This window comes from Astyanax mexicanus, chromosome 13 (assembly GCF_023375975.1).
Source record: "Astyanax mexicanus isolate ESR-SI-001 chromosome 13, AstMex3_surface, whole genome shotgun sequence".
Classification (NCBI taxonomy): domain Eukaryota; kingdom Metazoa; phylum Chordata; class Actinopteri; order Characiformes; family Acestrorhamphidae; genus Astyanax; species Astyanax mexicanus.
In genome coordinates this window covers 38,830,911-38,854,961 of record NC_064420.1, presented here as the reverse complement: position 1 = coordinate 38,854,961, position 24,051 = coordinate 38,830,911, and the positions used below count along the sequence as shown (strand labels likewise).

General features: G+C 36.5%; 3 protein-coding genes across 4 annotated transcripts in view; all 3 read left to right on the top strand.

Annotated features, from left to right (window-relative positions):
- atp13a2 (ATPase cation transporting 13A2) overlaps window positions 1-24,051 on the top strand; it is a 172,799-nt gene that overhangs the window by 66,439 nt on the left and 82,309 nt on the right. The gene's annotated exons all lie outside the window — the stretch shown is intronic.
- tmem82 (transmembrane protein 82) lies at window positions 4,522-10,815 on the top strand. 2 transcript variants are annotated; one of them, XM_015605086.3, is made up of 7 exons: window positions 4,522-4,942; window positions 5,019-5,114; window positions 6,684-6,756; window positions 6,922-7,099; window positions 7,338-7,755; window positions 8,468-8,649; window positions 9,114-10,815. In XM_015605086.3, the coding sequence occupies exons 2-7, from the start codon at window positions 5,030-5,032 to the stop codon at window positions 9,189-9,191; spliced, it is 1,014 nt and encodes a 337-aa protein (XP_015460572.1). In that variant the 5' UTR covers window positions 4,522-4,942; window positions 5,019-5,029; the 3' UTR covers window positions 9,192-10,815. The 2 variants fall into 2 exon arrangements, with proteins under 2 accessions (XP_015460572.1, XP_007246304.1); XM_007246242.4 differs by having other exon boundaries at window positions 4,523-4,942; window positions 8,465-8,649.
- Window positions 15,342-24,051, top strand: part of spen (spen family transcriptional repressor) — a 43,513-nt gene continuing 34,803 nt past the window's right edge. Inside the window, exons 1-2 of the mRNA XM_007246244.4 lie at window positions 15,342-15,756; window positions 20,519-20,839. Of these exons, the coding sequence (XP_007246306.3) occupies window positions 15,674-15,756; window positions 20,519-20,839 (404 nt within the window). The 5' untranslated portion in view covers window positions 15,342-15,673. The remainder of the gene's footprint in view (window positions 15,757-20,518; window positions 20,840-24,051) is intronic.

Genomic DNA, 24,051 nt, shown 5'->3' with positions numbered 1-24,051 from the left:
TCCCTACATTTTTCAGTGTCTCAAACCACTCTGAATTACTTTGTTTACAATGCAAATTCTGAATTTTACAAGAAATGTAAAATGTATTCATGTTTGAAGGAAGAAGTAGGGCAAAATATGCCCCAAAACGTTCAAAGCTGTTTTTATTGGACAGTCTTCCTTATGATGCAACTTTGCTTCATGAAACACCCTTCTAAAATTATAGGTGTACTTTAGACTGCAGGAGATGTGTCTCTCTCACTCACGCAGTTCATTTGTCACCAAATGGAAACAGCAAAAGTTATACGGCATCCTCTGGTGGATGTGAGAGGGGTTCCTCTGCAGGTGCCATTAGCCATACATTTCGCCAGAGTTGATGAATTCCAGGCACATAAAGATGATTTGCTTATTGCCACTTACCCTAAAGCAGGTACGTCAAATATTTATGAAAAGTTTTTGTTAATATAAAAAGATAGTGTTTACGTGAGTGTAGGCTATTACAGGATGTACCTGTATTATTATCGCAGTTCTTGAACTTCTATTTGGTACCTTTTTACAGTTTAGATGCTTTTCTCCTATTTATTATTCAGTACCTTTAGTCTGGATATTTGAATCATAATTTTTAAGTTCATTAAAGCCAAACACTGAGTTAAAAGAGCCATAACGCATGTTGTGTTTATATTTCAGACGTTGAGGTGAAGAAAGCTAACAACATGCAAAAAGAGCTGAGAGCATATTTAAAATACTGGATTTTTGTGGTATTGTTTTAGCTTTATTTTAATGTGATAATGAAAAATCTTGAGTGGTGCACTAGCCACGTATTTTATATAATGTATTAAGTCTAACATTATTTACTTGCTTTACTATGGTGGCCGAGAAAGCCCAACGCAGTGCAAATTGAAAAGCGCTGCAAAAGCACAAAACACATCCATCAAAATTACAACACAGGCGCAGCAAATAGAAAAACGCGCTGCAAAAAGAAAAACGCGCTGCAAATAGAAAAACGCGCTGCAAATAGAACCACAACACAACGGAAGTGAGTCACAACGGAATTTTCCCGGGGGACCTTAAAAGATGCTGTACCAGCTGTATACAAAGGACAATAAGTGGCAAACAAGCTTCTGAAAAGTAAGTAATGTTTATTACCTGTGATTACCACGGTTGTGTGCATATTATTAAAAGTTCTGCTTCACAAAACGCCTTGTTTGCCACGTATTGTCCTTTGTACACATAGTGAAGTCCGAGACGTTACTGAAGACGCAGCTTAGCTGGTACAGTAGTGATGGGCAGATGAAGCCTCATTGTGTGTATGGCACATTTCCCAAACTGTATCGACACTGTGTTGAAACTGTGTTGCTGTATCACTTAATGGCGACATCTGCTGGACTAAGAAAGTCATTGCAAGCAACTGCGCGAGGAAATGCATCGGTCACGTGGTTTTCCTTAAAATGATACGCGGCCCGACACAGGGGTTCGCCTTGTTTGCTCGGTGCATGCGCTGAAGTTTCAGTGTCGTCAGACCCATCGCTACCAAAGGACACAGGAAGTGTATCGGTCACGTGGTTTTCCTTAACTTGATACACGCACCGACACGGGGTTTCGCCTTGACAGCTCGGCGCATGTGTTGAGGTTTCAGGGTCGTCAGACCCATCACTATGGTACAGTATCTTTTAAGGTCCCCCGGGAAAATTCCGTTGTGTTGTGACTCACTTCCGTTGTGTTGTGGTTCTATTTGCAGCGCGTTTTTCTATTTGCAGCGCGTTTTTCTTTTTGCAGCGCGTTTTTCTATTTGCTGCGCCTGTGTTGTAATTTTGATGGATGTGTTTTGTGCTTTTGCAGCGCTTTTCAATTTGCACTGCGTTGGGCTTTCTCAGCCACCGTACTTTACAGATCATTTATGTGGCTCGCAATCCTAAAGACAATGTGGTGTCATACTTTCATTTTGATCGTATGAACCTTTCCCAGCCAGAGCCGGGACCCTGGCCAGAGTATCTGCAAATGTTCATGAAAGGAGAGTGTGAGTAGTAATAAGTATTTACTGCAATCTTTTAACTAAAGTGAATTCCACACAATTTCAACACAATTAAATGGTTAAGGTGCACAACCCCACCTTGTGTAAAATCTATATAATGTTAAAACTATATAATAGAACATACTCTGTCTGCCCAAAAAATGACACCACCTGGAAGCAAATACCTAAGAACCTCATATTCAATAATTACTTAATTACTGAATGGCTGATTATGTTTCAGCTGCAACAAGTTATTTAATCCTAACTGATGCAGTGAGTAGCTTCTCATTTGTTAAAAAATCATGTGCAAAGACACCCTGTGCAACCTTGGACAGAAATAAATCTTGTGGCATTGCAGAAGCTTGTGGAAATGATGTCACAGCGAATGCGTGCCCAAATCAAAGCTAAAGGCAGTTAAACCATATATTAGAGTGTGTGACCTTTTTTTTGACCAGGCAGGGTATAACAAATATCATATGAAAATTATTTAGAATTTGAGTGCAGCAGTGCATCTCACAAAAGATGGGATGGGGCAACAAAAGCCTGGTAAAGTAAATGTCTGCAATAGGAGCAATTTACAACTAACATTTCAGAAATGCTTCTGGGCTTCTGGGCTTACCAATCTGTAAAAAACTGCATAACAAATTGTGGGCCAGTTTCAGAATAGTATTTCTCAAAGTAAAATTGGATATCCCACCATCTACATCACATGATACCATCAAAAGATTAGGAAAATATGGAGAAATCCCTGTGCACAGGGGACAGCCAGAGATTGGTATTGGACACTTGTGATCTTTGGGTCCTCAGGTGGCACTGCATTAAAAACAGGCATGTTTCTCTACTAGGCTCAGGAACTTAATTTATCCAGGAATGCTTAGCTTATTTAGCCAGGGGATCTTATTTGCATTGCAAATGAAGCTCTAATGATGGTGTGAGTTGTTCTGTTTCGTTTCACACCAAACCACTTTTTGGTTACATCTTAACTATTGAATTATGCATAAAGTTTGATAAATCAGTGGACTTCCTTATTAAGTAACTAGTCTCATTTGCACTTCTCCCAAGTACACAGACCCATTGAATAATATCTAACAAACTGATTTTGCAGTGGGTTGGGGCTCCTGGTATGATCATGTCAAAGGATACTGGAGAGAAAAAGAAAAAAACAAGAACATCCTCTATCTATTTTATGAAGATATGAAAGAGGTAAGATTATAAATCCCTACCATCTACCACAGCTTCTGTTTTGTATATCTGTGGTTGTGTTCCAAAGCCTAGGCTGCGCTTGAGGTAGGGCAGGTCCTTGGTAGCACTTCTTAGTAACCTGCTAGTCAAATAAATGGAAAAGTGTAACAAGGTTGTGTGGTGATGTTACCAGAAAGGTTTGAATCCTCTTAAACACAAAAACTTTAATTTAAAATGTATACTGTAACTGAAAGTAAACTATGTCTAAGTAAAATGCCTCCTAGCTCAGTTGGCATTTGCTAAGGAAGCTAGCTAACACACCAATAAGCATATTTTCACATTTTTCATTATAAACTGAAAACAGATAAAATTGTGTGTATATGACTAAACTGTAACCTTCATGACCTGTTTATAACATCAGGACCCCGCTCGGGAGGTGCTGCGCATTGCTGAGTTCCTAGGAAAGCCTTTATCGAAGAGTGTGGTTGATGGCATTGTGCATTTGACTACCTTTGAATCCATGAGGGACAACCCTATGGCCAACTACTCAACCGTACCTGATACTGTGTTCGATCGAAAAGTGTCAGAATTCTTGAGAAAAGGTGAGCTTTAGTTTCTGTAAAATCTGAATGAGATGTGTACATGGTTATGTTATATACTGTATATACACTAATTGTCAAAAGAAACGTTGCACCTGGAGAAAACGACCGCCAAAAATGAAACTTGGTGGGTAGTTGGGTCAGACTTTAATTATCTTAGATCTTTAATTATGAGTCTTGCTTATGTCTTGGTGAAGACGACCATTAAATTCATGTTAGTAGGCACTGTTGTCAGTGCCAAGATCAACGGTTTGTTGTTACACACCCAGAAGGCCTGTTGTCATGGTCTGGGTACAATTTCGTGCAATGGCAGATTTACTTTTGGTCTTCATGACTGTCACTTTAACAGTCTAATGTTATGTTAATGAGGTCCTGCAACCAGGATAACAGGGCAATGCTCGCCCACATAACTGCTGCTGTCTTAAGACCTTGCCTTGACTAATGGCCAGCCGCATCACCAAATACAAGTGTTGCCAATAATCAATCTAAATTTATAAAAATGTATTTGTTCCTGGTAACCTTTATTTTCCTTTGCAATAGCATTACAATTCAACACTGTCCTTTGGATGCAACTTTTGTTTGCAACCATTTCTTTGATGATGAATGTATATTTTCATGTTTATTTATAGGAATGGTTGGTGACTGGCAAAACCTCTTCAGTCCCGAAGAAGATGCTGTATTTGAAGAGCACTACTACAGAATGATGGCTGATGCCCCGATTCCCTTTCGATTTTATTTAAACTAAACAACAACTTTGGTTGCAATATGCATTATGGATGTTTTTTGGGTTGACAGTCTGTCTAACTCTTCTGCATTTTTTATTATTCAGATGTTGAGTTGTAAATAAAGTAATTCTGGGTGGTTTAAACAGTAAATAACCTTGTAACATTGAGGAAAAAAATCACAACAGCATCAAAAGCGATTGTTTTATTCATTGTTTGAATGATTAATCATTTACAAATTCTTGATCAACTATTGAGACTGATGACTTACTACTGTGACACATGAAGGACTTTATCTCGTTGGAAGGGCTGGACAGTTACGTCAGCCTGTGTGAATAGAGAAATGACCTTTGAACCACTGAAATCTATTGCTTGCATACAAACTACTGATAATAGTAAAACACGAGAGAGGTTCTCTAACTAACTGCACTGCAAAAACTAGCAAAAAGGTCAGTAAAAAACTATTACACATTAGTATAAAAAAATAATATTTATACTGATAAATGATGTTTTCTGTATAATTAGGTCACAGTGAGATGTTTTCCTTCATTTCCTGGTTCATACCAAGTGTACCCACTTGGCTAACACTTGAAACAAGTCCACTAGACTGTGCTTTACAAGGTGAGGGGTCTTATATTTAATATATGCAATATCTGTTTTAAACACTATATGCAAATGATAGAAAATGTATGCTTATATGTATCACCTTAAACTTTAAAATGGTTTGCTTTATATTTTTATGACGTATAGTAAATAATTGTGAAGGTTGCATTAAATGGTGTGTGTATTGATAAAATGATTTAAGAGATTATGTAAATGTTCTCATTTTTTATTAAATAGGGAAATGAATTGACAGATGTTCTGTCCTCTTTGTGTTCAGTATCTAGAGTGGTTATAGTGTTTAATGTTCAAGAAGATGGATCTAAATATATTTAAGTGATACATCACTAGAATTGTCCACAATAATTACTGACCCTAAATAAAGCATAATATTATTGAGAATTAATTACCCTTTATATTAAAAAAATCTAGAATTCACATGGGTGTTCGATACAGTGAGCTATATTGTAATAACATTGTGTATTCCTTGTCGTCTACCTATATTGTGATAAAAAATAACAGCACCTCCATAGATCAATAAAAGAGGTGTGGAAAGCGGTCTGATACCGTTCCTCCAGGCAGAATACCTTTATTTAGTCCTCATTTCTGGATTCCTCACTTAAGCACTTTGCCACAGTTTTGCACATGGAGTTAAGACTAGATGAAGAGACTGGACTGTAATTTCATACTTTAATCAGAAATAGGACCCTACCCCTGCCTCGACTGCAGCCTAGCTGTTAAAATGTAGCATCTGAGAGCTAGTGCAGGTTCTATAATGCAAGTGAAACAACATGGCACCATCATGTATCTACAATCAGTTTCTACAGATTGCTACGCTAATTTCTACTTGGCTATGTTTATATACATCAGCTTACTCTTAAAATACACTTAAAATATTTGGATTTATGACAAATTATTTCTTGGTAAAACTTGGACGTATCTATCATACTGTTAATAGAAATTACAAATTAAAATTTTCTTCATTTTGGCCTAATCTTCTCTTAACCCATGTGTGGTGCTCATATTTTTGTTACTCGTTTACTTTGTTACTTGTGTTTAATTCAGCAAAATTAAGCAATTTTACATTAAAATGCTTTACACATGCTTGCTTCACCTAAATTGCAAGCAATATAAACAGCTTACATGGTTAATATTTGCCCTTTATCTTTCTCATGTTACATTTCTTTCAAAAAGTGCTACTCTTTTTTTTATTAGTTTTTTAATAAAATGTAAAAGAAAATGAATTAAACTCAAGATATGAGTAGAAAATTTCTTTAGTTTCAAATTTACAAATGAAGCAATGTTTATTAGCCCTTGGCCAAACATACTGTATGTAATATAAATGGTTGGGGGGGGGGGGGGGGGGGGGGGTGTACAGTGTGTGTTTATCGAAAATGTGTTTTGATATATGTTTTTCACAAAAAATGAGCCAATGCCAATGAGTTTGAGTTAGAAAATATCTTTTTAGTATCATTTGATGAAAAATGAAAACGTGTCCCACAGACCCAAACACCACACAAGGGTTACAACTGAGTGCATGTTTTTCTTGTATAATCATATGTTGTTTTATTTCTGGTTAAATTATGACAGGACTTGTAGGGGCGTGTGGGATCTCAATACTCTGTAATCTGTTAAGGGTTTATTTGTTTGTTGAAGCACAGAGGTAAGAATTTTTGCTGTACAATAACATCCATTCTATATAATTAATAATAAGAATAATAAAAAAATAGGTTATCTGATTATTTCTATAAGTATAAGTTGTGTCTAGTTGCAGTCTAGTACCAATCATTAAAGCAGTTGTTCAGGGAGCTTCTTATTTGTTTTGCAGCTATGCAGATGGTAAGGATGGTCCTAGTAATAAGAGGAGTCATAGTGGTGGTCTAATACATAGAATACAGTTCTGGATCCTAACACTGATCATTGGCCTGGTGGGATCTCGGGTTGCTTCCCTGGTGGTTCTTGAGTTCTGTCTTCGAGCAATCTCTACACGACTCACAGCTGCACAAGTAAGATACAAAATAATTTATTTATGATTTATTGACCAATGCTCTGTTAAAATTAGGGATGCTTGCTGATATAGGAAATGTATTGTTATATATATGTAATTTATTGTAAACAAATGTACAGGATGTACAGTAAAGTGTCCAGGAGTGCAAATGTACATATATATATATATATATATATATATATATATATATATATATATATATATATATGACCCAAATAATCTCTATTTTATTTTAGGACCCACTGACTGACTCTGTGCTGCAGTTGCTGGTCCAGTGCCAGTTCTCTTTAGGCTGTGCATTCAACTGTAGCCTTCAGTTCCTCCATGAGGGGGCGCCACAGGCCTGGCTGAGCCTCCTCCTCGCTGCAGGACTGAGCTGGTTCTTGGCTAGCCAGTGTTCCAGACTGCGCCGCCATGTAATGTCAATGTACCCAATACACAGCACCCAGCGCTACTGTGGGGTCTGCATTGGGCTCCTGACCTCTGGGCCCTCCATACTGACCTTCCTCTGCAGTGCCCTGATCATAACCTTTAGTGTGGCCAGCATTGCAGCTGTATCAAGCATCAACCGCCACTTTCTGTCAACGTCTGAGGCTTTGAGGTTTTGGACACCTCTTACAATCTGCTACACTCTTCTTATTATCTATATGCAAGGTGAGATAATCTCATCATTACTCCAGCATCCCATAGCAGCCTGTTCCCATTTCCATAGTTTCCCAGGCAGGGATTAAGCCTAGTTGTTGACTATCGATAGAGTCCCTAAAGGTACATCATGTTAAAAAAAAAGGTCTGCATATTGGTCTGCGTCTTTTACTTAGAATTATGCCATGTCTCGCTGCAAGAAACTCCAAAATATCGCCATAATTCATTACAAGATTAAAATAAAAATAAACCAGTTCACTCTGCATTTTCTTACTAAAGATTATCCTTGGATAGGAGTTTTGATATAATATTCAGTCTTTTTCAAGGGCATTAATTTACAGAAAAGCAAGCTTTATATTATTCTCTGGCTATGACTTAATTATCTTGTTCCACGCTTTAATAAATCATGGCCACGACACTATTATCTCACTTACATATTATTTACATATTAATTATCTTATTTCCACACATTAGGATCTCGTTCCCACACCATAAATAAGTCCTGGCCACACATTTGAATCTTGCTTTATTTTTTTTTTTAACACGATGCTACCTTAGGGGCTCCATAGCTATTCGTTCTTTCAATGAAAAATCTCCCATCACAATGCTGTGTAGACCCAAGGCTAGGCTTAACCCCTGTCTAGAAAAGTACCCCTAAAAATCTGTGTTGTACATGAACACATACATGTATAACTAAAGTAACATTTTCATTTCTTTTCAGAAGAGCAGCGACGGCAGCCTAGTGGACAGGCCCTTTTAAACACAGTGGTGGTGCGACTGGGCGGGCTACTAGTTTTAATGCTCACTGTAGGAAGGTGGGCAGATGTTCTCCACATCCTATTGTGCTTTACTGGGGAAGCTGCTTGTCTGTTGCCAGCTCAGGACCTACTGGAAAGTGCTTATAAGGTATGCAGTGTTTTCAGTGCACAGTTTTATCATTGCACCATTGTTGGTTTTCTGATAGCTATGAGATTTCAGCATTGTAGTATAATAATTAAATAATAAATCTTTTTGAACTCCTTGATAAAAAAATACAGTTCTCTGATGGTCAAGGTGGTTGGAAATCTGGTCTTCCAGGCAAAAAAGCACCATGCTGGTAAGACAGCTGGTTATCCAATTCTTGACCAGCATAGTGTATGTTTTATTTGCTCCTGGTGTTGCTGGCCAACCAATATGGTCATAAATATTGTCAGATTGATCATGCTTATAGACCATCTAAATCGTCATACCTAAACAATAAACATACCAATTTTCTTTCAGCAAAGCCTTGATCTGGCCATGCTTTTTTTGCAGAGTGCATGGAGATGATGTGTATGTGGAACTGACATGCAAACATTTATTTCATGCATCCTACATATGTATTCACACAGGGTGCAGCAGATGTTCCCAGACATGTGACGAGAAATGAACCCCAGAGAAGACAAAAGAAACTGGAGAAGCATGACTGAGCTTTCGAAAGCTGCCTGTGTAAAATGGACCTCACGTGAAAAGCGGACAGAAGAAAAGTGGTTTGGAAACAAGCCAGTGTTTTAGGAAAACAAGGAACTTCTAAAATGTCTAATGCTTGTGTCTGCAGTTGAAGTTAACAGCAGCAGTAGGGCTGGGTGATATGACTGAAAACTCAGATATATGAAATATATGACAAATGCATATAAAACTGTTAAAATACTGTACAATATATAATGAAAACTTAAGTATAATGTTAAAGTATCAGTATTTATTTGTAACACCAAAATACAATGTGCTGTTTATTTAACAAAATCTATCAAAGATTGCATATATTATCAGAATTGCATCTCCAAACAAATGACCCAAGCACATTTATTTTTTTGGAACTAGTAACCTTTAAATCCGTTTGCGATATTACAATATTACAATAGACTGCAAAGCCCTAAGCATAAGCAGTACAGAAACAAAGTAATACTTCCTCATTACTTTGTGTAGGGCTGATTTTGGCTTACGTACAGTACTACCCAAAAGTTTTTTTCTTTTTAGGATTCTTTACAATGTATATTTAATATTGAAGACTGTATTAAAGCTATAAAGGAACATATGTAGAGCTATTTTGTAAACAAAAAGTGTTAAACAAACCAGAATATGTTTTATATTTTAGATTCTTTTAAGTACCACATTTAGCTTTGAGGACAGATCTGCACACTCTTGGTATTTTCTCAGTGGCTTCATGAGGTAGAGTCACTTGGATTAGTTTTCTCACCATCTTAAATAGTTTAACAAAAGTTGGAGCTTAACAAAATTTATTTTATTTCATGCTGTGAAGCTCCAGCTCATCCCAAATCAGTCATCTCAGTTGATCAGGTTAGGGTCAGGGGATTGTGGAGTGTAAACATTTTTTTGTTTTGTTTACTATGTAATTCCATACATGTTTCTTAATTGATTTGATGTCTTTAATATTAATATAAAGTAAGTAAATTAAAGAAAGAAAAAAATAATGAGAAGGTGTGTCCAAACTTAAGACTGGTACTGTTTCTAAACTTGATTTTTTTTAATTTAAAAATCTCAGCTCCAGACAACAATTGAGAGTTTGCTTTAGGTCTTCTGGGCAGCAGAAAACATACTAGTGCAGAATATTATACATTACCACTTGGTACTTATGGCAGTGTGGGCAATGTGCCAAGTCCTGCTGGAAAATGAAATTTTCCTGGAAAACACTGCACTGACTTTGGACTTGATATAACACAGTGGATCAAGACCAGCAGACATGTCTCTCCAAACCATCACTGACCATCAGTACATTTTGCATTTAATTTGAAAATCAAGGGACCAGAGTCTGGAGGAAACGTGGAGAGACACACAGTTCAAACTGCTTGAGGTCTAGTGTGAAGTTTCCACAATCAGTGATGGTTTGGAGAGATATGTAATCTTTCATAGAGATGCGGATTTCATTTTCCAGCAGTTCTTGGCACACTGCCCACACTGCCAAAAGTATAAATTTTTCAAGTCTTATATAATATTCAAATTTTGTGACACTAACTTTTAGGTTTCCATTGTTTGTAAGCCATTCACGAGTTTTACATTTTGAACTGAATTACTGAAATAAAGTGTCTTTGTGTTCTTGGCATGTCAGTTCTTCGTGGGGAAATTGCCCTGGCAAACAAAACTGTACCCCTACAGTCAATTATCCAAGCTAAATTCTATCTAAGTGGCCTAAACAAGCAGCCTGCTCTGTTAATCAGATGCTAGACACGAACAAAACACACCACCCTGGCCCAGGCACACATCACAAAGCCTTTTATTTGCAGCCTTCTCAGGTTATGGGTCCCTGTGGACCAGGCAGCACGTTTAAAGACCACAACAAATCTTTCTGTAAACACAAAATGGCTGCTGCTGCTGCTTTCTGCACCTAATTGTTCTCTTATCATGAATGCTACGTGAGATCATGTTCAAAATGGCGTCATATTTCAGACAACAACTGCTTTGCCTGCGGTGCTCAGCTTACATGGACACAATAAGCCCTTCTGAATGGGAGGGCTGTGCAGCGGCCCACAGACAAACTGCAGCTTTTTATGGACCACATCTGCTTCTGCAGGAGAGCAGCTTCACCACTGTCCAAGACATCAGCTCGCTGCATTATTAGAAGTCGGGACTGAAGGGAATGAGGAGCAGCTGGGCTCTTCTATAATCGAGTCCACGTTAAAAAAAAAAGGATCTGTATTACCTAAACGCTAAAAACTTAAACATCTTAACTGATTAGCTTAACTACAGCATTCAAGTGTGATAAATGATTCTATTGCACATACTATATGGGGGTTATTTGCACACAAATCTGCTGTGCAAATATTTTATGCATCCTATAAATGCATGCATTTTCTTTTCTTCAATAAGTAAACTAGCTACTGGATGAACTACAAAAAAAACACCAGAACAGACTATAAAGAAAGTCTTGCCAATCTTGCTACCCATGTGAAAGAAAGACACAAGGAAAAACAGATCATCTAATTTTAACTAGCTAAAAGCTGAGGTATAAGAAAAAGCAAATATTGCAAAAGGCTCATTTTAAACTAGGTTTTTATGTTTGAGACGTTTCCTAAATTATTGTATGCAGTGTGTTTTCCTGATATTTGAGTTTACAGTAGTGGAGCATGGAGATAATACATTAAGCTGCTGTGCAAATATTTCATGCATCCTGTATACATACATTTTCTTAATAAGTAACTAAATTAGCTACTGGATAAGCTACCAAAACCACCAGAACAGACTAGCAAGAAATTGGAAAAATGACACAAAAAAGGTAATCTAGACAAGAAATAGATAAACTAGAAACAGGGTTAACAAGCTAAAAGCTGCAGAATAAGAAACATTATTTGGTAATTTCCTGCAAAAGGCTGATTTTTAACTAGGTTTGAGATGGTTGTCTGAGACATTTCCTAAATTATTTTATGCAGGGTGTTTTCTATCTGTTAGTTAACAGTATTGGATCATGGAGATAATGTTTACATAAGGCTGCTGTGCATATATTACTGGCATCTTATGAATGAATTTTCTTTAACAAGTTAGATAGCTACTGGATAAAATAATAAATCAACAGAGTAAAGAATTTGTGAAAGAAGGAAGGACACAGGGAAAGTGGTTAGTTAGACAAGAAACAGGCTAACTAGCTAAAATATGTAGTATAAGAAACAGTATTTGATAATTTCAAGCAAAAGGCTGATTTTAAACTAGGTTTTGATGTCAGAGACGTTTTTTTAATTCTTTTATGCAGGGTGTTTTCTTGATAGCATGGAGCATGGCTATAATGTTTACACGAAGCTGATGTGCATAAATTACATGCATTTTATGAATGCATTTATGCAGGGTGCTGCATGCATTTTCTTCAACAAGTTAGCTAAGCTATGTCTACTGGATAAAATACAAAACCAACAGACAAAAGATTGTGTGAAAGAAGAAGGACACAGGCAAAGTGGTTAGTTAGACAAGAAAAAAGCTTGATGTTTAAGATAAACAGGAATTTATAAAAGGTATTTAGTAGTATGATTGTGTCTACAGTCACAACAGCAGCAGTATAAGAAACATTTAATTACTCATTACTTGCAGAAGGCTAGTTTTGAACTAAGTTTTGATAATCTTTTATGCAGGGTGTTTTCCTGCTATCTATGAGTTTACAGCATTGGAGGTTGGAGATTATGTGTAACTACATGAAGCTGCTGTGCATATATTTCATGCACCAGAATTTTCCAGAAGGTAGTTACAGGAAGAAAAACAAGGACACTAAAACAGAGGACACTAAAGAATAAAAAAAAAACAAAAAAAAAAACACAAGGATTAAAAAAAAAAAAACAATAAGCATGTACCTAAACATAGAAAAAAAATCTCAGAATTTTTTTTAGCTCAGTGCAGCACTAGAAAAAAAATCTAATAATTACTGGCATTAATTCAGGTATTAAACTAGGTTTTGGTGTCTAAACATTTCCTAATTTTACATTTATAAATGAAAGACCTGGAAGACCATGACCATTTTCTCAGCCATCTCCATGTAGCTTAATTGTTCCGTCTGCTGAAGCTTTTAGGGAAAATCAACCAAGACTGTTTGTTTTCAGTTGTCCAACAATCAGCCAACAATCCAGGTCAATGCTTTAAACGCTACATGTGACGAATTAGCTGTCGTCTACCTCGATAGCAGACCAAAAAAACACAACACAGTAAAGAACAGCAGCGGACTAGCAACGCCTGTATTTCCACCAGAACACTTGGATGTTATCCAGTCCCCACAGCACTGTGCTCAAAACAAATGACTGCTTTATTAGTGGTGTTCCTCCGCCAAGGGCTTTTGTAGATCCGAATAATCCTCAATATACAGTCCTGTGGAGGTTCTGTGGTGTATTCTGTGTAGTTTATGCTCTGGACCGGCTTGTTCAACTCGCCTTTCCAGATCATGTTTTCCAGAATTTTCCTCCGCTCCGCAGAGCGCTAATCGCTCTTTGTCAAGCACCGCCGTGGGCGTGCCGTGCGCATGCGCGCTCCGTCCACTGCGGTCCTGGGTTTTGCCGCATGTTGGCGCATGCGCGGTTCAGATCGTGGTCAAGTTCACTGCTGTGTTTAGTCAATAGGCTGTATGCAAGCAATGCCTTTTTGTAGTCGATGGGGTTTTTGGTAGTTAAATGTGTTCATTGAAAGCATGCAAATAAGCAGAAATCCTGCAGAGTTAATAATATACTGAACAAGAGTGAGTATTTAATGTAATTGATTTAAAAGGCTTTTGGTAATTTGGTAAAGCTTTCATCAGAGTATGGACAGGGTAAATTATGTATCCTAATCTGAAAATTCTGCATTTCAACGTATGCTGCATTTACTTAGTACTACATTTTAACTACATCCTAATTTGTTATTTGTTTTGTGTGACCATTTTTTTGTGTATATTTGAAGCATATGTTTGGTTTTGAGAATATATGTATAATGCAAATACATTATCTCCTCTAAATAATCATCAAATTAAAATAAACTTTGTGTTCTAAATCTTATTTTTTAGCAACACATGCACACCTATTAACTAGTCAGTAATGCCTCAATTACTCAAATAGTGATTAATCACATCCCAGTATGCAAACACTGATACCTAATTTGCCCTAAGGTTGCATAATCTTTTGAACCAATTACAAACAAACCCATCCTAGAAATATATTAGAGAGCGGATAAGATAAGCAAGGTAGTTTCTTTTTATTGATTATTCCTCTTTATGCATTTTACAGACATTTCAGAAAAGTGCAACTGTGGTGACAAAAAAAGAAGCTAGCTAAGTATATGATTTAAAATGGGGGTTATATATATATATATATATATATATATATATATATATATATATATATATATATATATATATATATATATATATTATACTTTTATACGTTTTTGGATTAGGATGGTATGGAAAGACATGATAATTTCTGCTGGAAAAAACATGGCCATCTTAAGCTGGTTGACCAGCTTAGTTGTTGACCAGTTTCGGGTATGTGATCAGCTGATAACTGTTAGAAGAAACTAGTCAAGCAGCATGACCAAACATGGAGAAAATCAATTTCATCATACACTATGCTGGTCTCATATATATGTGTGTGTGTGTGTGTGTGAAAAATGGATTGACTTTTCAATAGGTATGTGTGCAATTATATTGCACTGAAAAATCTGTATCTGTATTAGCTATGTATATTTAATTGCACATGAATAATTATCATTGTAATTATGTGCAATTGAATGAAATCTATTTTAAATTTTATCATTTTTTTCTATTATATATAAAATCGTGCTTGTGCTAATTGTGACATGGCATGTTGCATCATTGTTCTGCAGTCCATTTCCAATAATTGCAAACCACTCAATACAGTGCTGGTTACATTACAACACGTTGCTTCTCTTTGTTAATACAACCTAGCTAGTTTCCTCATAAGCCCGAGAATTAAGGTGCAGAACACAGCCACAGTTTTGGTGCAAAAAAGCCTGGGTTTGGGCAGCATGCCCACGCCTCAGGAGTGATATTATTATTATCATCATCATCAGATCTGTCCGGCTGCAGCCGCTGCAACAACCCCTTTTCCCTTTTCTGCTCTTGTGGCTGCAAACGGTGCGCGTCCTCGTCCAAGAAAACCAGAGCGCGCTCCTCGACAGCAGCAGATAGCAAACACTGGGTTTAGTGTACAGCCCAGCCAGGATCTTCCAGTTTCCGAGGGCGAGCTCTGCTGCTGCTGCTGCTGCTCCAGTAGTAGTGAGTGGCAGTGGAGGTGGTGGTGGTGGTGGTTGGTGGTGGATTCGAGTCGAGGAGGGAAGAAGGCTCTCTCAGTGGTCAGAGCTTTCAACACATCTTCTTTAGCTAGCAACTCTCTCCCTCACACACACACATACACACACACTCTAATATTCAGTCGGAACGGATTTATCCTAACAAAATCATCTGTATGATCGGGAGACACATTCGCGCAGTATGGTCCGGGAAACCAGACACTTATGGGTGGGGAATTTACCTGAAAATGTGCGAGAAGAGAAAATTATCGAGCACTTCAAACGGTGAGTTCATTTTCTTCTTCTTTTTTCTGCTTTTTAAAAAAAATATTTATCTATTTTTTAAATGCAAAATAAAGGCAAGACTGTAATTAACTAGATAACATTAATATAGGTATAGCCATATATATATATCTATATACATATCTAGCTATATCTAACTAATAGCTTATAAGCTTCAGCCCAGCCTAGTAACGTTAACGTCAACGTTAACTATATTGGTAAACTCCTAAGCTAAGTTAACCTATAGGTTAAAAAAAAATACAGCAGCTCCACATCTGCAAATGCTGCTGCTGCTTATTCTTCTTCTCAATGCCTGTATTTTGTTAGTTATGCAACTATGCTAAGCTATACTAGTAACGTTAACATTAAACTCAATTTAGGCAGGTTAAGAAGCTCACAATATTATTAGATAGGTTAGCTTAGCATTTAACTGTTACATGCTAATTAAGATAACTATCTTAACTAGTTAGTTAGTTAACTAGTTTATGTAGCTAGTTTTTAGCTTGCCAACTATTAAGCCTGCTGGGCTCACGCCTGAAATAAACACGTTTTCAGCAGCAGCAGCAGGCAGGCAGGCAGCCTTCAGCGTTGGGTTAGCAAGAAAATCGCCATGTCTAATAATATGAGCAGAGCAGAGCAACCAGCCAGGCTGCATAGAAACCAGCAACACTGGCTAAAAACAACATAGCTACCCCGCTTAGCCGAAAAGCTAAATAACTAAAAAAACTCTTCTTATTTTATTATTACTCCACTGCAGCTAGGGACCTTTATATATATGTAAATAATTACAGGCATACCGCCGTCCCTCTTTTTACACAAAGCTACCATATGTCAAACATCATGTGTCAGTGCAGCATTAGCCAAATAACAGGCATGGTTAGCCAGCCAGCTACCGTAGCTAGCGTAGCTAACTAACTAGCTAGCTAGCGAACCCAGCTAGCTGCCATGCTTCAGCTGTGTGGCAGCAAGCAGCATGTTCACAGATTAGACATGTTAGACAGTCACAACGGGTCAATACATATTACTACGACGTTCCTTGAGACGTTTAGTATTTAGCTATAACTAGATAATAATGCTCAGCAGTCGTCTAGCTAGGTTAGCTAAGTTAGTTAACTAGCTAGCTAAACAAACTCCTGTAATAGAGGCTTGCAGAAGTACTGTGGCTCTAAACTATAACCTAGTTAGCTAACCTAACCAAGCTGTAATGGCTTGTATGGATTCAACCCATTACAATATACAGCTCTGGAGAAAAAAAAATAAGAGACCACTTAAAAAAATGACGAATTTCTTTAATTTTACCAAAGTGAAAACCTCTGGAATATAATCAAGAAAAAGATAGATGATAACAAGCCATTAAACCAGACTGAACTGCTTGAATTTTTGCACCAGGAGTTGCATAAATTTAACCAAAAGCAGTGTGTAAGACTGCACATTTATATAATGTGAGCGTTGAATGCATGTCAGTCAGTGACAGATGATGTAAATAATGTATATTTAAATATCAGGAATGTGTTAACATATTCAGTATCAACATAGGGCTGGTCGATATTCTTCAAATATTGAGCAATTCTCGATTGTGATTTAGATTTTAAGTTCTTACATAAATTATTATTTTTTTTTCATTTGCAATTTACCTTTAACCTCCCAGCCCTATTGCTACATATATGTGATTTTAATTACGGCGGCATTTAAGGTGAATTTAATGGAAGCTAACACTTTTATTGTGGCTTAATACAAAAAGTAATGCTGAAAGTTTTTCATTTCTTGTTAGCTACTTTAGTTTCAAACCTTCACTGCAAAACCCAACATGTTTTGGATGAAAACTGTAAATTAGGTTTTTTGGTGAACTATTCCTTTAGGGAAAACTTAGTAGTTCAAGAAAAAGTAGCTATCTGTTGCAAGTTGGTAGTACAGATGCACATAACCACTACATAAAACTGTCTTGTTTGATGTCTTGTTTCACAGTGTTAATTTACACTATTTACAAAATACTCAGTCAGACAAGGATCCTACATGTAGCAGAGAACAATTCAGTAATCACAAACACAATATAATTGTTGATAATGATTTATGAAACAAAAGGTAAATTACACAGAATGATTTAAATAAGAATGTGGTAAACAGGTGTTTCATTTGAAATATCCAGACCACCCCTGTTAATGAGTAAATTCAGCTGTTTTAAGGTGCCTCAGTTGCTGACACAACACACACAGCTTCTCCATAATCTCCATAATTAAGCAGTGGCAACAGAACAGGATGCTCTGGAGCAGCCACACATGAGCCTAATGAGCCCAGTGCCATTCTCATATGTTGGCTAGATGAGTATAAATCCCTCCAGCATTTGGCTGTGGAGCAGTGGAGCTGTGTTCTGATCTGATCTGTGTGATGGAAATCTGTCCAGTTTCTCTGGAAAGAGTTGTAGTGCCAGTATTGCATCACCTAACATCAGTACCTGATCTCATTAATTCTCTGGTGGCTGAGTGCATTCAAATCTGGAAGTGAAAGGGATACCCTTATGCAAATTATACAATCACAGTTTTGAAAGTCTGCAGGTTCCTTGATCTCACTAAGAGACTTTCAGATGTTTTGTGCTCATTAAACCAGAACGGTTGGTAGCTATTTTTACAATGCTATAATAAATATCTGCAAAATAAATTATGTTAAGCAAGCAAATGTATATAATATATACATTTATAAGTCAGGGATATTATGTGAGACAGTTAAATAACTATATGCATGCTGCATATTGGCTAGGCTCCTGTTTTGTGGGTTTTAGGCTGATGATGTCAGTCTACTCAGTCTAGGTGTCTTCATTTCATTGGTCTTTCAGTTACCATTCCTACTTTCTGAAAAGCTTTTTCCTATTTTTTTGCCGTTGTAGCAAGCTTTTAATGACAAACCATTATTCATCTATTACACCATTATTGACCATTATCTGGCTAAATTTAATATTTAGTAAATTAAATTAGTAGTTGACATTATATTGCAGTAGATTGTATGAGCACATTGAGTCAGTGTTCCATACCAAGGTTAGGCTTAATCCTGGACTAGACAGCATTCTGAGATTACCTATCGAGGAAAATATACAGCTTTGGAAAAATGAAGAGAAATGGGAAAATAGATGGGAAATGGCAAAATAGATGCAGAGCTTTCAGACCTAAAATAACGCAAAGAAAACAAGTTCATATTCATGAAGTTTTAAGAGTTTAGAAATCAATATTTGGTGGAATAACCGTGTTTTTTATTCACAGTTTTTCTGCATCTTGGCATGTTCTCCTCCACCAGTCTTACACGTTGCTTTTGGATAACTTTGTGACACTCCTGGTGCAAAAATTCAAGCAGTTCAGTTTGGTTTGATGGCTTGTGATCATCCATCTTTCTCTTGATTATATTCCACAGGTTTTCAATTCGGTAAAATCAAAGAAACTCATAATTTTAAGTGTTCTCTTATTTTTTCCATAGCTGTATATACATATAATCTAATGCTTGGTATATGTATGGTTTATAAACATGGTAAAATGTTGTTTCCTACAACATTTTCACTTAGAGCAGCAGACAGTAAAATTTGTATTGTTTAGTAATTAATAAAATATTTTTTAATTGCAATTTTCTGGATGTTATTGTAGATTCCAGTATTACAATAAACATTAATAATCAATATTTAGTGCAGCCATCTTTTGCACACAGGTGTATCCTGTTTCATGTTCCCATAATGCTTTAGAAACTCAGAAGCTAGTGAAGTACAGTGCTGTCTTTGTTAGTATGAAAATGAGCAGATGAAATGTCTTTATTGTTTTATGATAAACACTTTGTTGGGCCAGCACACATCGAGAGCTGATGTGTAGTTGTGAGGTGTGTGTTCATTTATTTATTTGTTTTTTTAATAAAGAGGAAATAGCAAAGTATACAATGCAATAGTTATCTAATACAGGCTTACCAGTTATAGTAATGTAACATCATTTTTGAATATTTTCATGTGTGGTGTTTGATTAATATGGTATAATTTATATTATTAAGTGGGCATTGCTCTTTTTTGGAGATTTTTTTAAGCTTGATTTACCTGAAGCATCACTACACACATCCATCTCTACCAGTTCATGAATAATTGTGAAATGGTTAATCTAAGACACAATATGGTCAATTTCAAATCAAACCATTATGTAAGAATTTCTTTTAGTTAAAATTTGTAAGCAGGACCTGATTAATAACCTCTGCAATAAGTACACTGTTTCTCAGAACTAACCGTGTGTCTGACGCTTTTGCATGTCAGGAAGAGAGTCTAACCAGGAGTCCAAATGAGGAGGTTACCTAAACAATAAATGCACTGTGTGTGTATGTGTGGATAATGTTAGGTTCCTCCACATGTTTTACATCTAATATCATTAAAGCATCTGCCACTTTGTCAGGACTAAGTTCTGTTTCTGTTGCATTTAGTGAAACTATTGCATTTAATGAAATACATTTAAAGTGTAACTATTATAAAAGTAACTTGTCTTTTTGAGACAGTCAAATTTAAAGATGGTAATGTTATATGAATGATATGTATATCAGAACTATGAGGCTAAGATGTGTCTAATGAGCTTTACTTATATGTATTACAATGTTATTGTTAAACCTTACCTGCTATCGGCTATTTCTGATGGAGAAAAGAGATAATTTTGATATAGGATATTTCTGAAAGGCTTTGAATTGTATATATTGTTCTATAATTTTGGGACATATTCTGTATTTAGACTGATGCCGTTTTTCCTTCTCTTTCCTACAGATATGGACGTGTGGAGAGTGTTAAGGTCCTTCCGAAGCGCGGATCAGAGGGCGGAGTCGCAGCCTTTGTGGACTTTGTGGACATTAAGAGTGCTCAGAAGGCTCACAATTCCATCAACAAGATGGGGGACAGGGACCTGCGTACCGATTACAATGAGCCAGGGACTATCCCGACGGCTGCTCGAGGCCTGGACGATAGCCTGTCCATAGCCACTCGTGCACGGGATGTTTCAGGGTTCACGAGGGGGGCAGGGGCCCCAGTGTATGGGACCCCTGCATCGCTCCACAGCAGAGAGGGACGCTATGAACGCAGACTAGACGGGTAAGTGGACATAGTTTCTCTGAAGGCTAGGGGACCATTTGTTTCTTGTAACTCATCTCTCCCTTCCGAGCATTATTTTCATTAATAAACAATTTCATTCATAAATAAAACTCATAGAGAGAAAACGGAGAGAATATGTACGTATATATACATATGAATACATAATCAGGATTCAACTGAATTCTGTGAAACTGTAGAGCTTTAATGCTTATAGATCTATGTAGACAGCTTTTGGATTGAAGCATGTTAATCATGCTTCTTACTAACTCTCATACTAAGTATGTAATGTTCAGAGTACCTCTCATAAAGGATTCTCTCCGAATTATAAGCCTCTCAGTTGGATATCACAGTGAAGCGAATCAAGGGCATGATTTGGATATCGTAATATCCTGGGATTTCTGGAAGCAAGGGGAGAGTCCGTCCTGGCTTGCCTGGGATTGCCCTGATCTGGAGTACAGTACTGCCCATGGTGGATTAATGTCTTACTATTTTTGTTTTTTTTTACTATAACGTGATTATTGTGGTATTCAGTTATGACAGATTAATTGGTAATTGGATTAAAGAAAACAAACAAAAAAAATTGGAAAACCAGAAAATGGGTGGTACAAATGCGATTTCTTTTCTCTGGAGTCCCTGGATGGTATTCACTGGATGGTAAATCGCATTGGATTAATGCTGACAGACGCAAGGATATTCTATCGCTGCAGAGGTATTGTTTTTTTTCTTTCTCCTTTTGGAATCGTGTGTGGTATTAGGGTTCTGCCATTAATTACATGGGAGACTTCTGCCATTGATCATCATGGCAGAAACTGACAGAAACAGTGAGCAAACCTCTTTATTTACTCATTATTTATTTTTAGACCATTTTCATTTTATTTCTGCTTTGTTATTTTTTGCTGATAATCTCCAAAGAATGAAGGAGTGTTGGATTTAAAGGAGAGAAAGAGAGAGCGGTTCAATCAGCAGAAGATGGAGAATAGTGCATTTTTGGATGACCAAAACAAACTGAAGGTGGAGGTATGGAGGTATGGTTTTGCACTGGGGCTGAAGATAACTCTTTTCACTATGGGTCGCAGACATAACACTGGATTACCAATCTAATGCTGGATCTAGAGCTTCAAAAGTCACAGTGGACTATGGATACAGTGCTCAAAGAACCAGAAATTCAGCAAAACACGGATGCTGTTCTGTGTGGGACCTAAAGGACTAGTGCTTCTGGCAGTGGATTATGTTTACGCATCTACAGAAAGCTACGAGTGGGAAATTACCTTGGGATTAGTAAACCCCACTGACATCTTTTCAAAGAGGACTTGGAATACTGCACTTTTTGATGATGCTCATTAGGTCTTCTTTCCTGTATCAGCTCCCACAGGGATTTGGGGAAAGTGGAACATTGTTTCCCACTGGCGGATGTACTTGCGGGAGAGAAAATCAAAGAACTTTTGTATTTTGCACAGTTTGCTCATTTTGGACTTGAACACCTCGAGTTAAAGACATGTGGGAGTGTAAGCACAGCATTTTTTGGTGAACAAAAGAGACAATAAATAAAAAAAACAGACATTTTATTAGTTTTGACAATCATATGAAGAAGTGATGAATGAAAAAATATCAGATTCAAAGTGGATTTAATATTTTTGGGACTTCCTCTAGACTTAACCTGGACATAATATACCTCAGAATATTTTTCTCGTTGTACTTTTCCTATTACAGACCTCATTTTTGGAGTATTTCTGGATCATCTTTTAAGCCAGCCCCAAGAAATGGATTACTCCTTCAGTTTTTTCCCTCCATTTTCAGAAACATTCTACATTTTTAAATTTTTTTTTTTGCTCACAAAGTTCTGTCTCCCTAAATTGTATTTGGAATTGTAGGTCGGGTTTCCGCTGTCTGAAAAGGTTGGTATGTTCTGCCCTGTGTATATTAGCTGTTCTCTAACCCCTAGTTTGATCCCCCTGTCTTTCTTTCCATCTCCCACTAACGATTGTAGCTGTTAAAACAGGCTGTTTTGATAGCTATTGGCGACTCACTTTGCTGTGTCTTTTCTTTACTCTCACACTCTCACACTCCCTGGCTCTTTGCCTTTATGTTCTCCCCTTCACAAAACTGTTTATATATGTAAACTGAGAAAATTAAATATATAAAAAACTAAATATCCATGTGAAGAGGGCAGATGAGCTGTGGAGTGTTAATTGGTGCATAGCATCACCTCTGTTTTTGAGTTTGTGTGTGTTTTTTAATTACTGTAGTGGACTTTGTGCTCCGAGAGCTGATCACAGTCAAGTTACACAGTGAGGTCAAATGTCACATCCAAATCAATTAAACTGAGGCGAATGTTTTTCTTAAAATCAGTTTGTAATAAGGTTTTGAAAATTTACTTAATTTACTTATAAAAAGGTGTAATGTTTTTGAACAGTAGTCTTAAAAATGTTATTGACAAGGAAAAGCAACTTTTATAAAGTACATGACACAAAAATTCACATCTTCCTCCGACAGGATGCTTGTTTAACACTTCAACATAACCAAGAGCATGTCTTCTACATTTTTAACTAAAGGCTGTAGTGCTCGCAGTGTACATTGCTTAATACAGTAACAAACATGGGAGTATGTTATTTAACCGCTTTTTACATATTTAAACATATTTACAGACTTTTGAGGCTGAATTTTCACTGCATGCAAAGGTTATGTATATAAATGTTTAATAAGATTTTTAAGGTCAATTTTGTTTGCACAGATATCTAGAAATAAACTATGTCTAGAATAAACAATTTCAAATGCAGTTGATTTTTAGAATGTGCCAGTGTATAAAGTTCTTACTACTATGCAAATATCATTTGAATCATTTATAGTATTAATATATTATTTTTTCAAAAATACATCTTACTAAACCTACATTTATATCGCCATAAAATATCTACCACAAGTTTTTTTTAACACATTTCATGTTAATTAAAGTTTTTCAGTCATGTTAAAATAAAGTAGCTTTCCTCATAATCGTGAATGCTAAATATTCTTCATTCACAAATGTAATCTAGACGTTTTCAGTTAAAATCATATACATAACAACCTGATTGTTTAGTGTTGAACAGTAGTGTATATAACTATTTTGTACAGTGTATATCTAAAACAGTCAACAGTACAATTAAGGAGATATTTTGGGGATGAAAAAAAATATTTTTAATTATTTTAATTATTTTAATTATTTTGAACTTAAA

Excerpts from the sequence above, each read along its gene's own strand:
- tmem82 (XM_007246242.4), top strand. The coding sequence starts at position 5,030 with ATGTTTTCCTTCATTTCCTGGTTCATACCAAGTGTACCCACTTGGCTA. Across the intron at positions 5,115-6,683 it reads ACTAGACTGTGCTTTACAAG|GACTTGTAGGGGCGTGTGGG; the intron begins GTGAGGGGTCTT and ends AAATTATGACAG. Across the intron at positions 8,650-9,113 it reads TACTGGAAAGTGCTTATAAG|GGTGCAGCAGATGTTCCCAG; the intron begins GTATGCAGTGTT and ends GTATTCACACAG.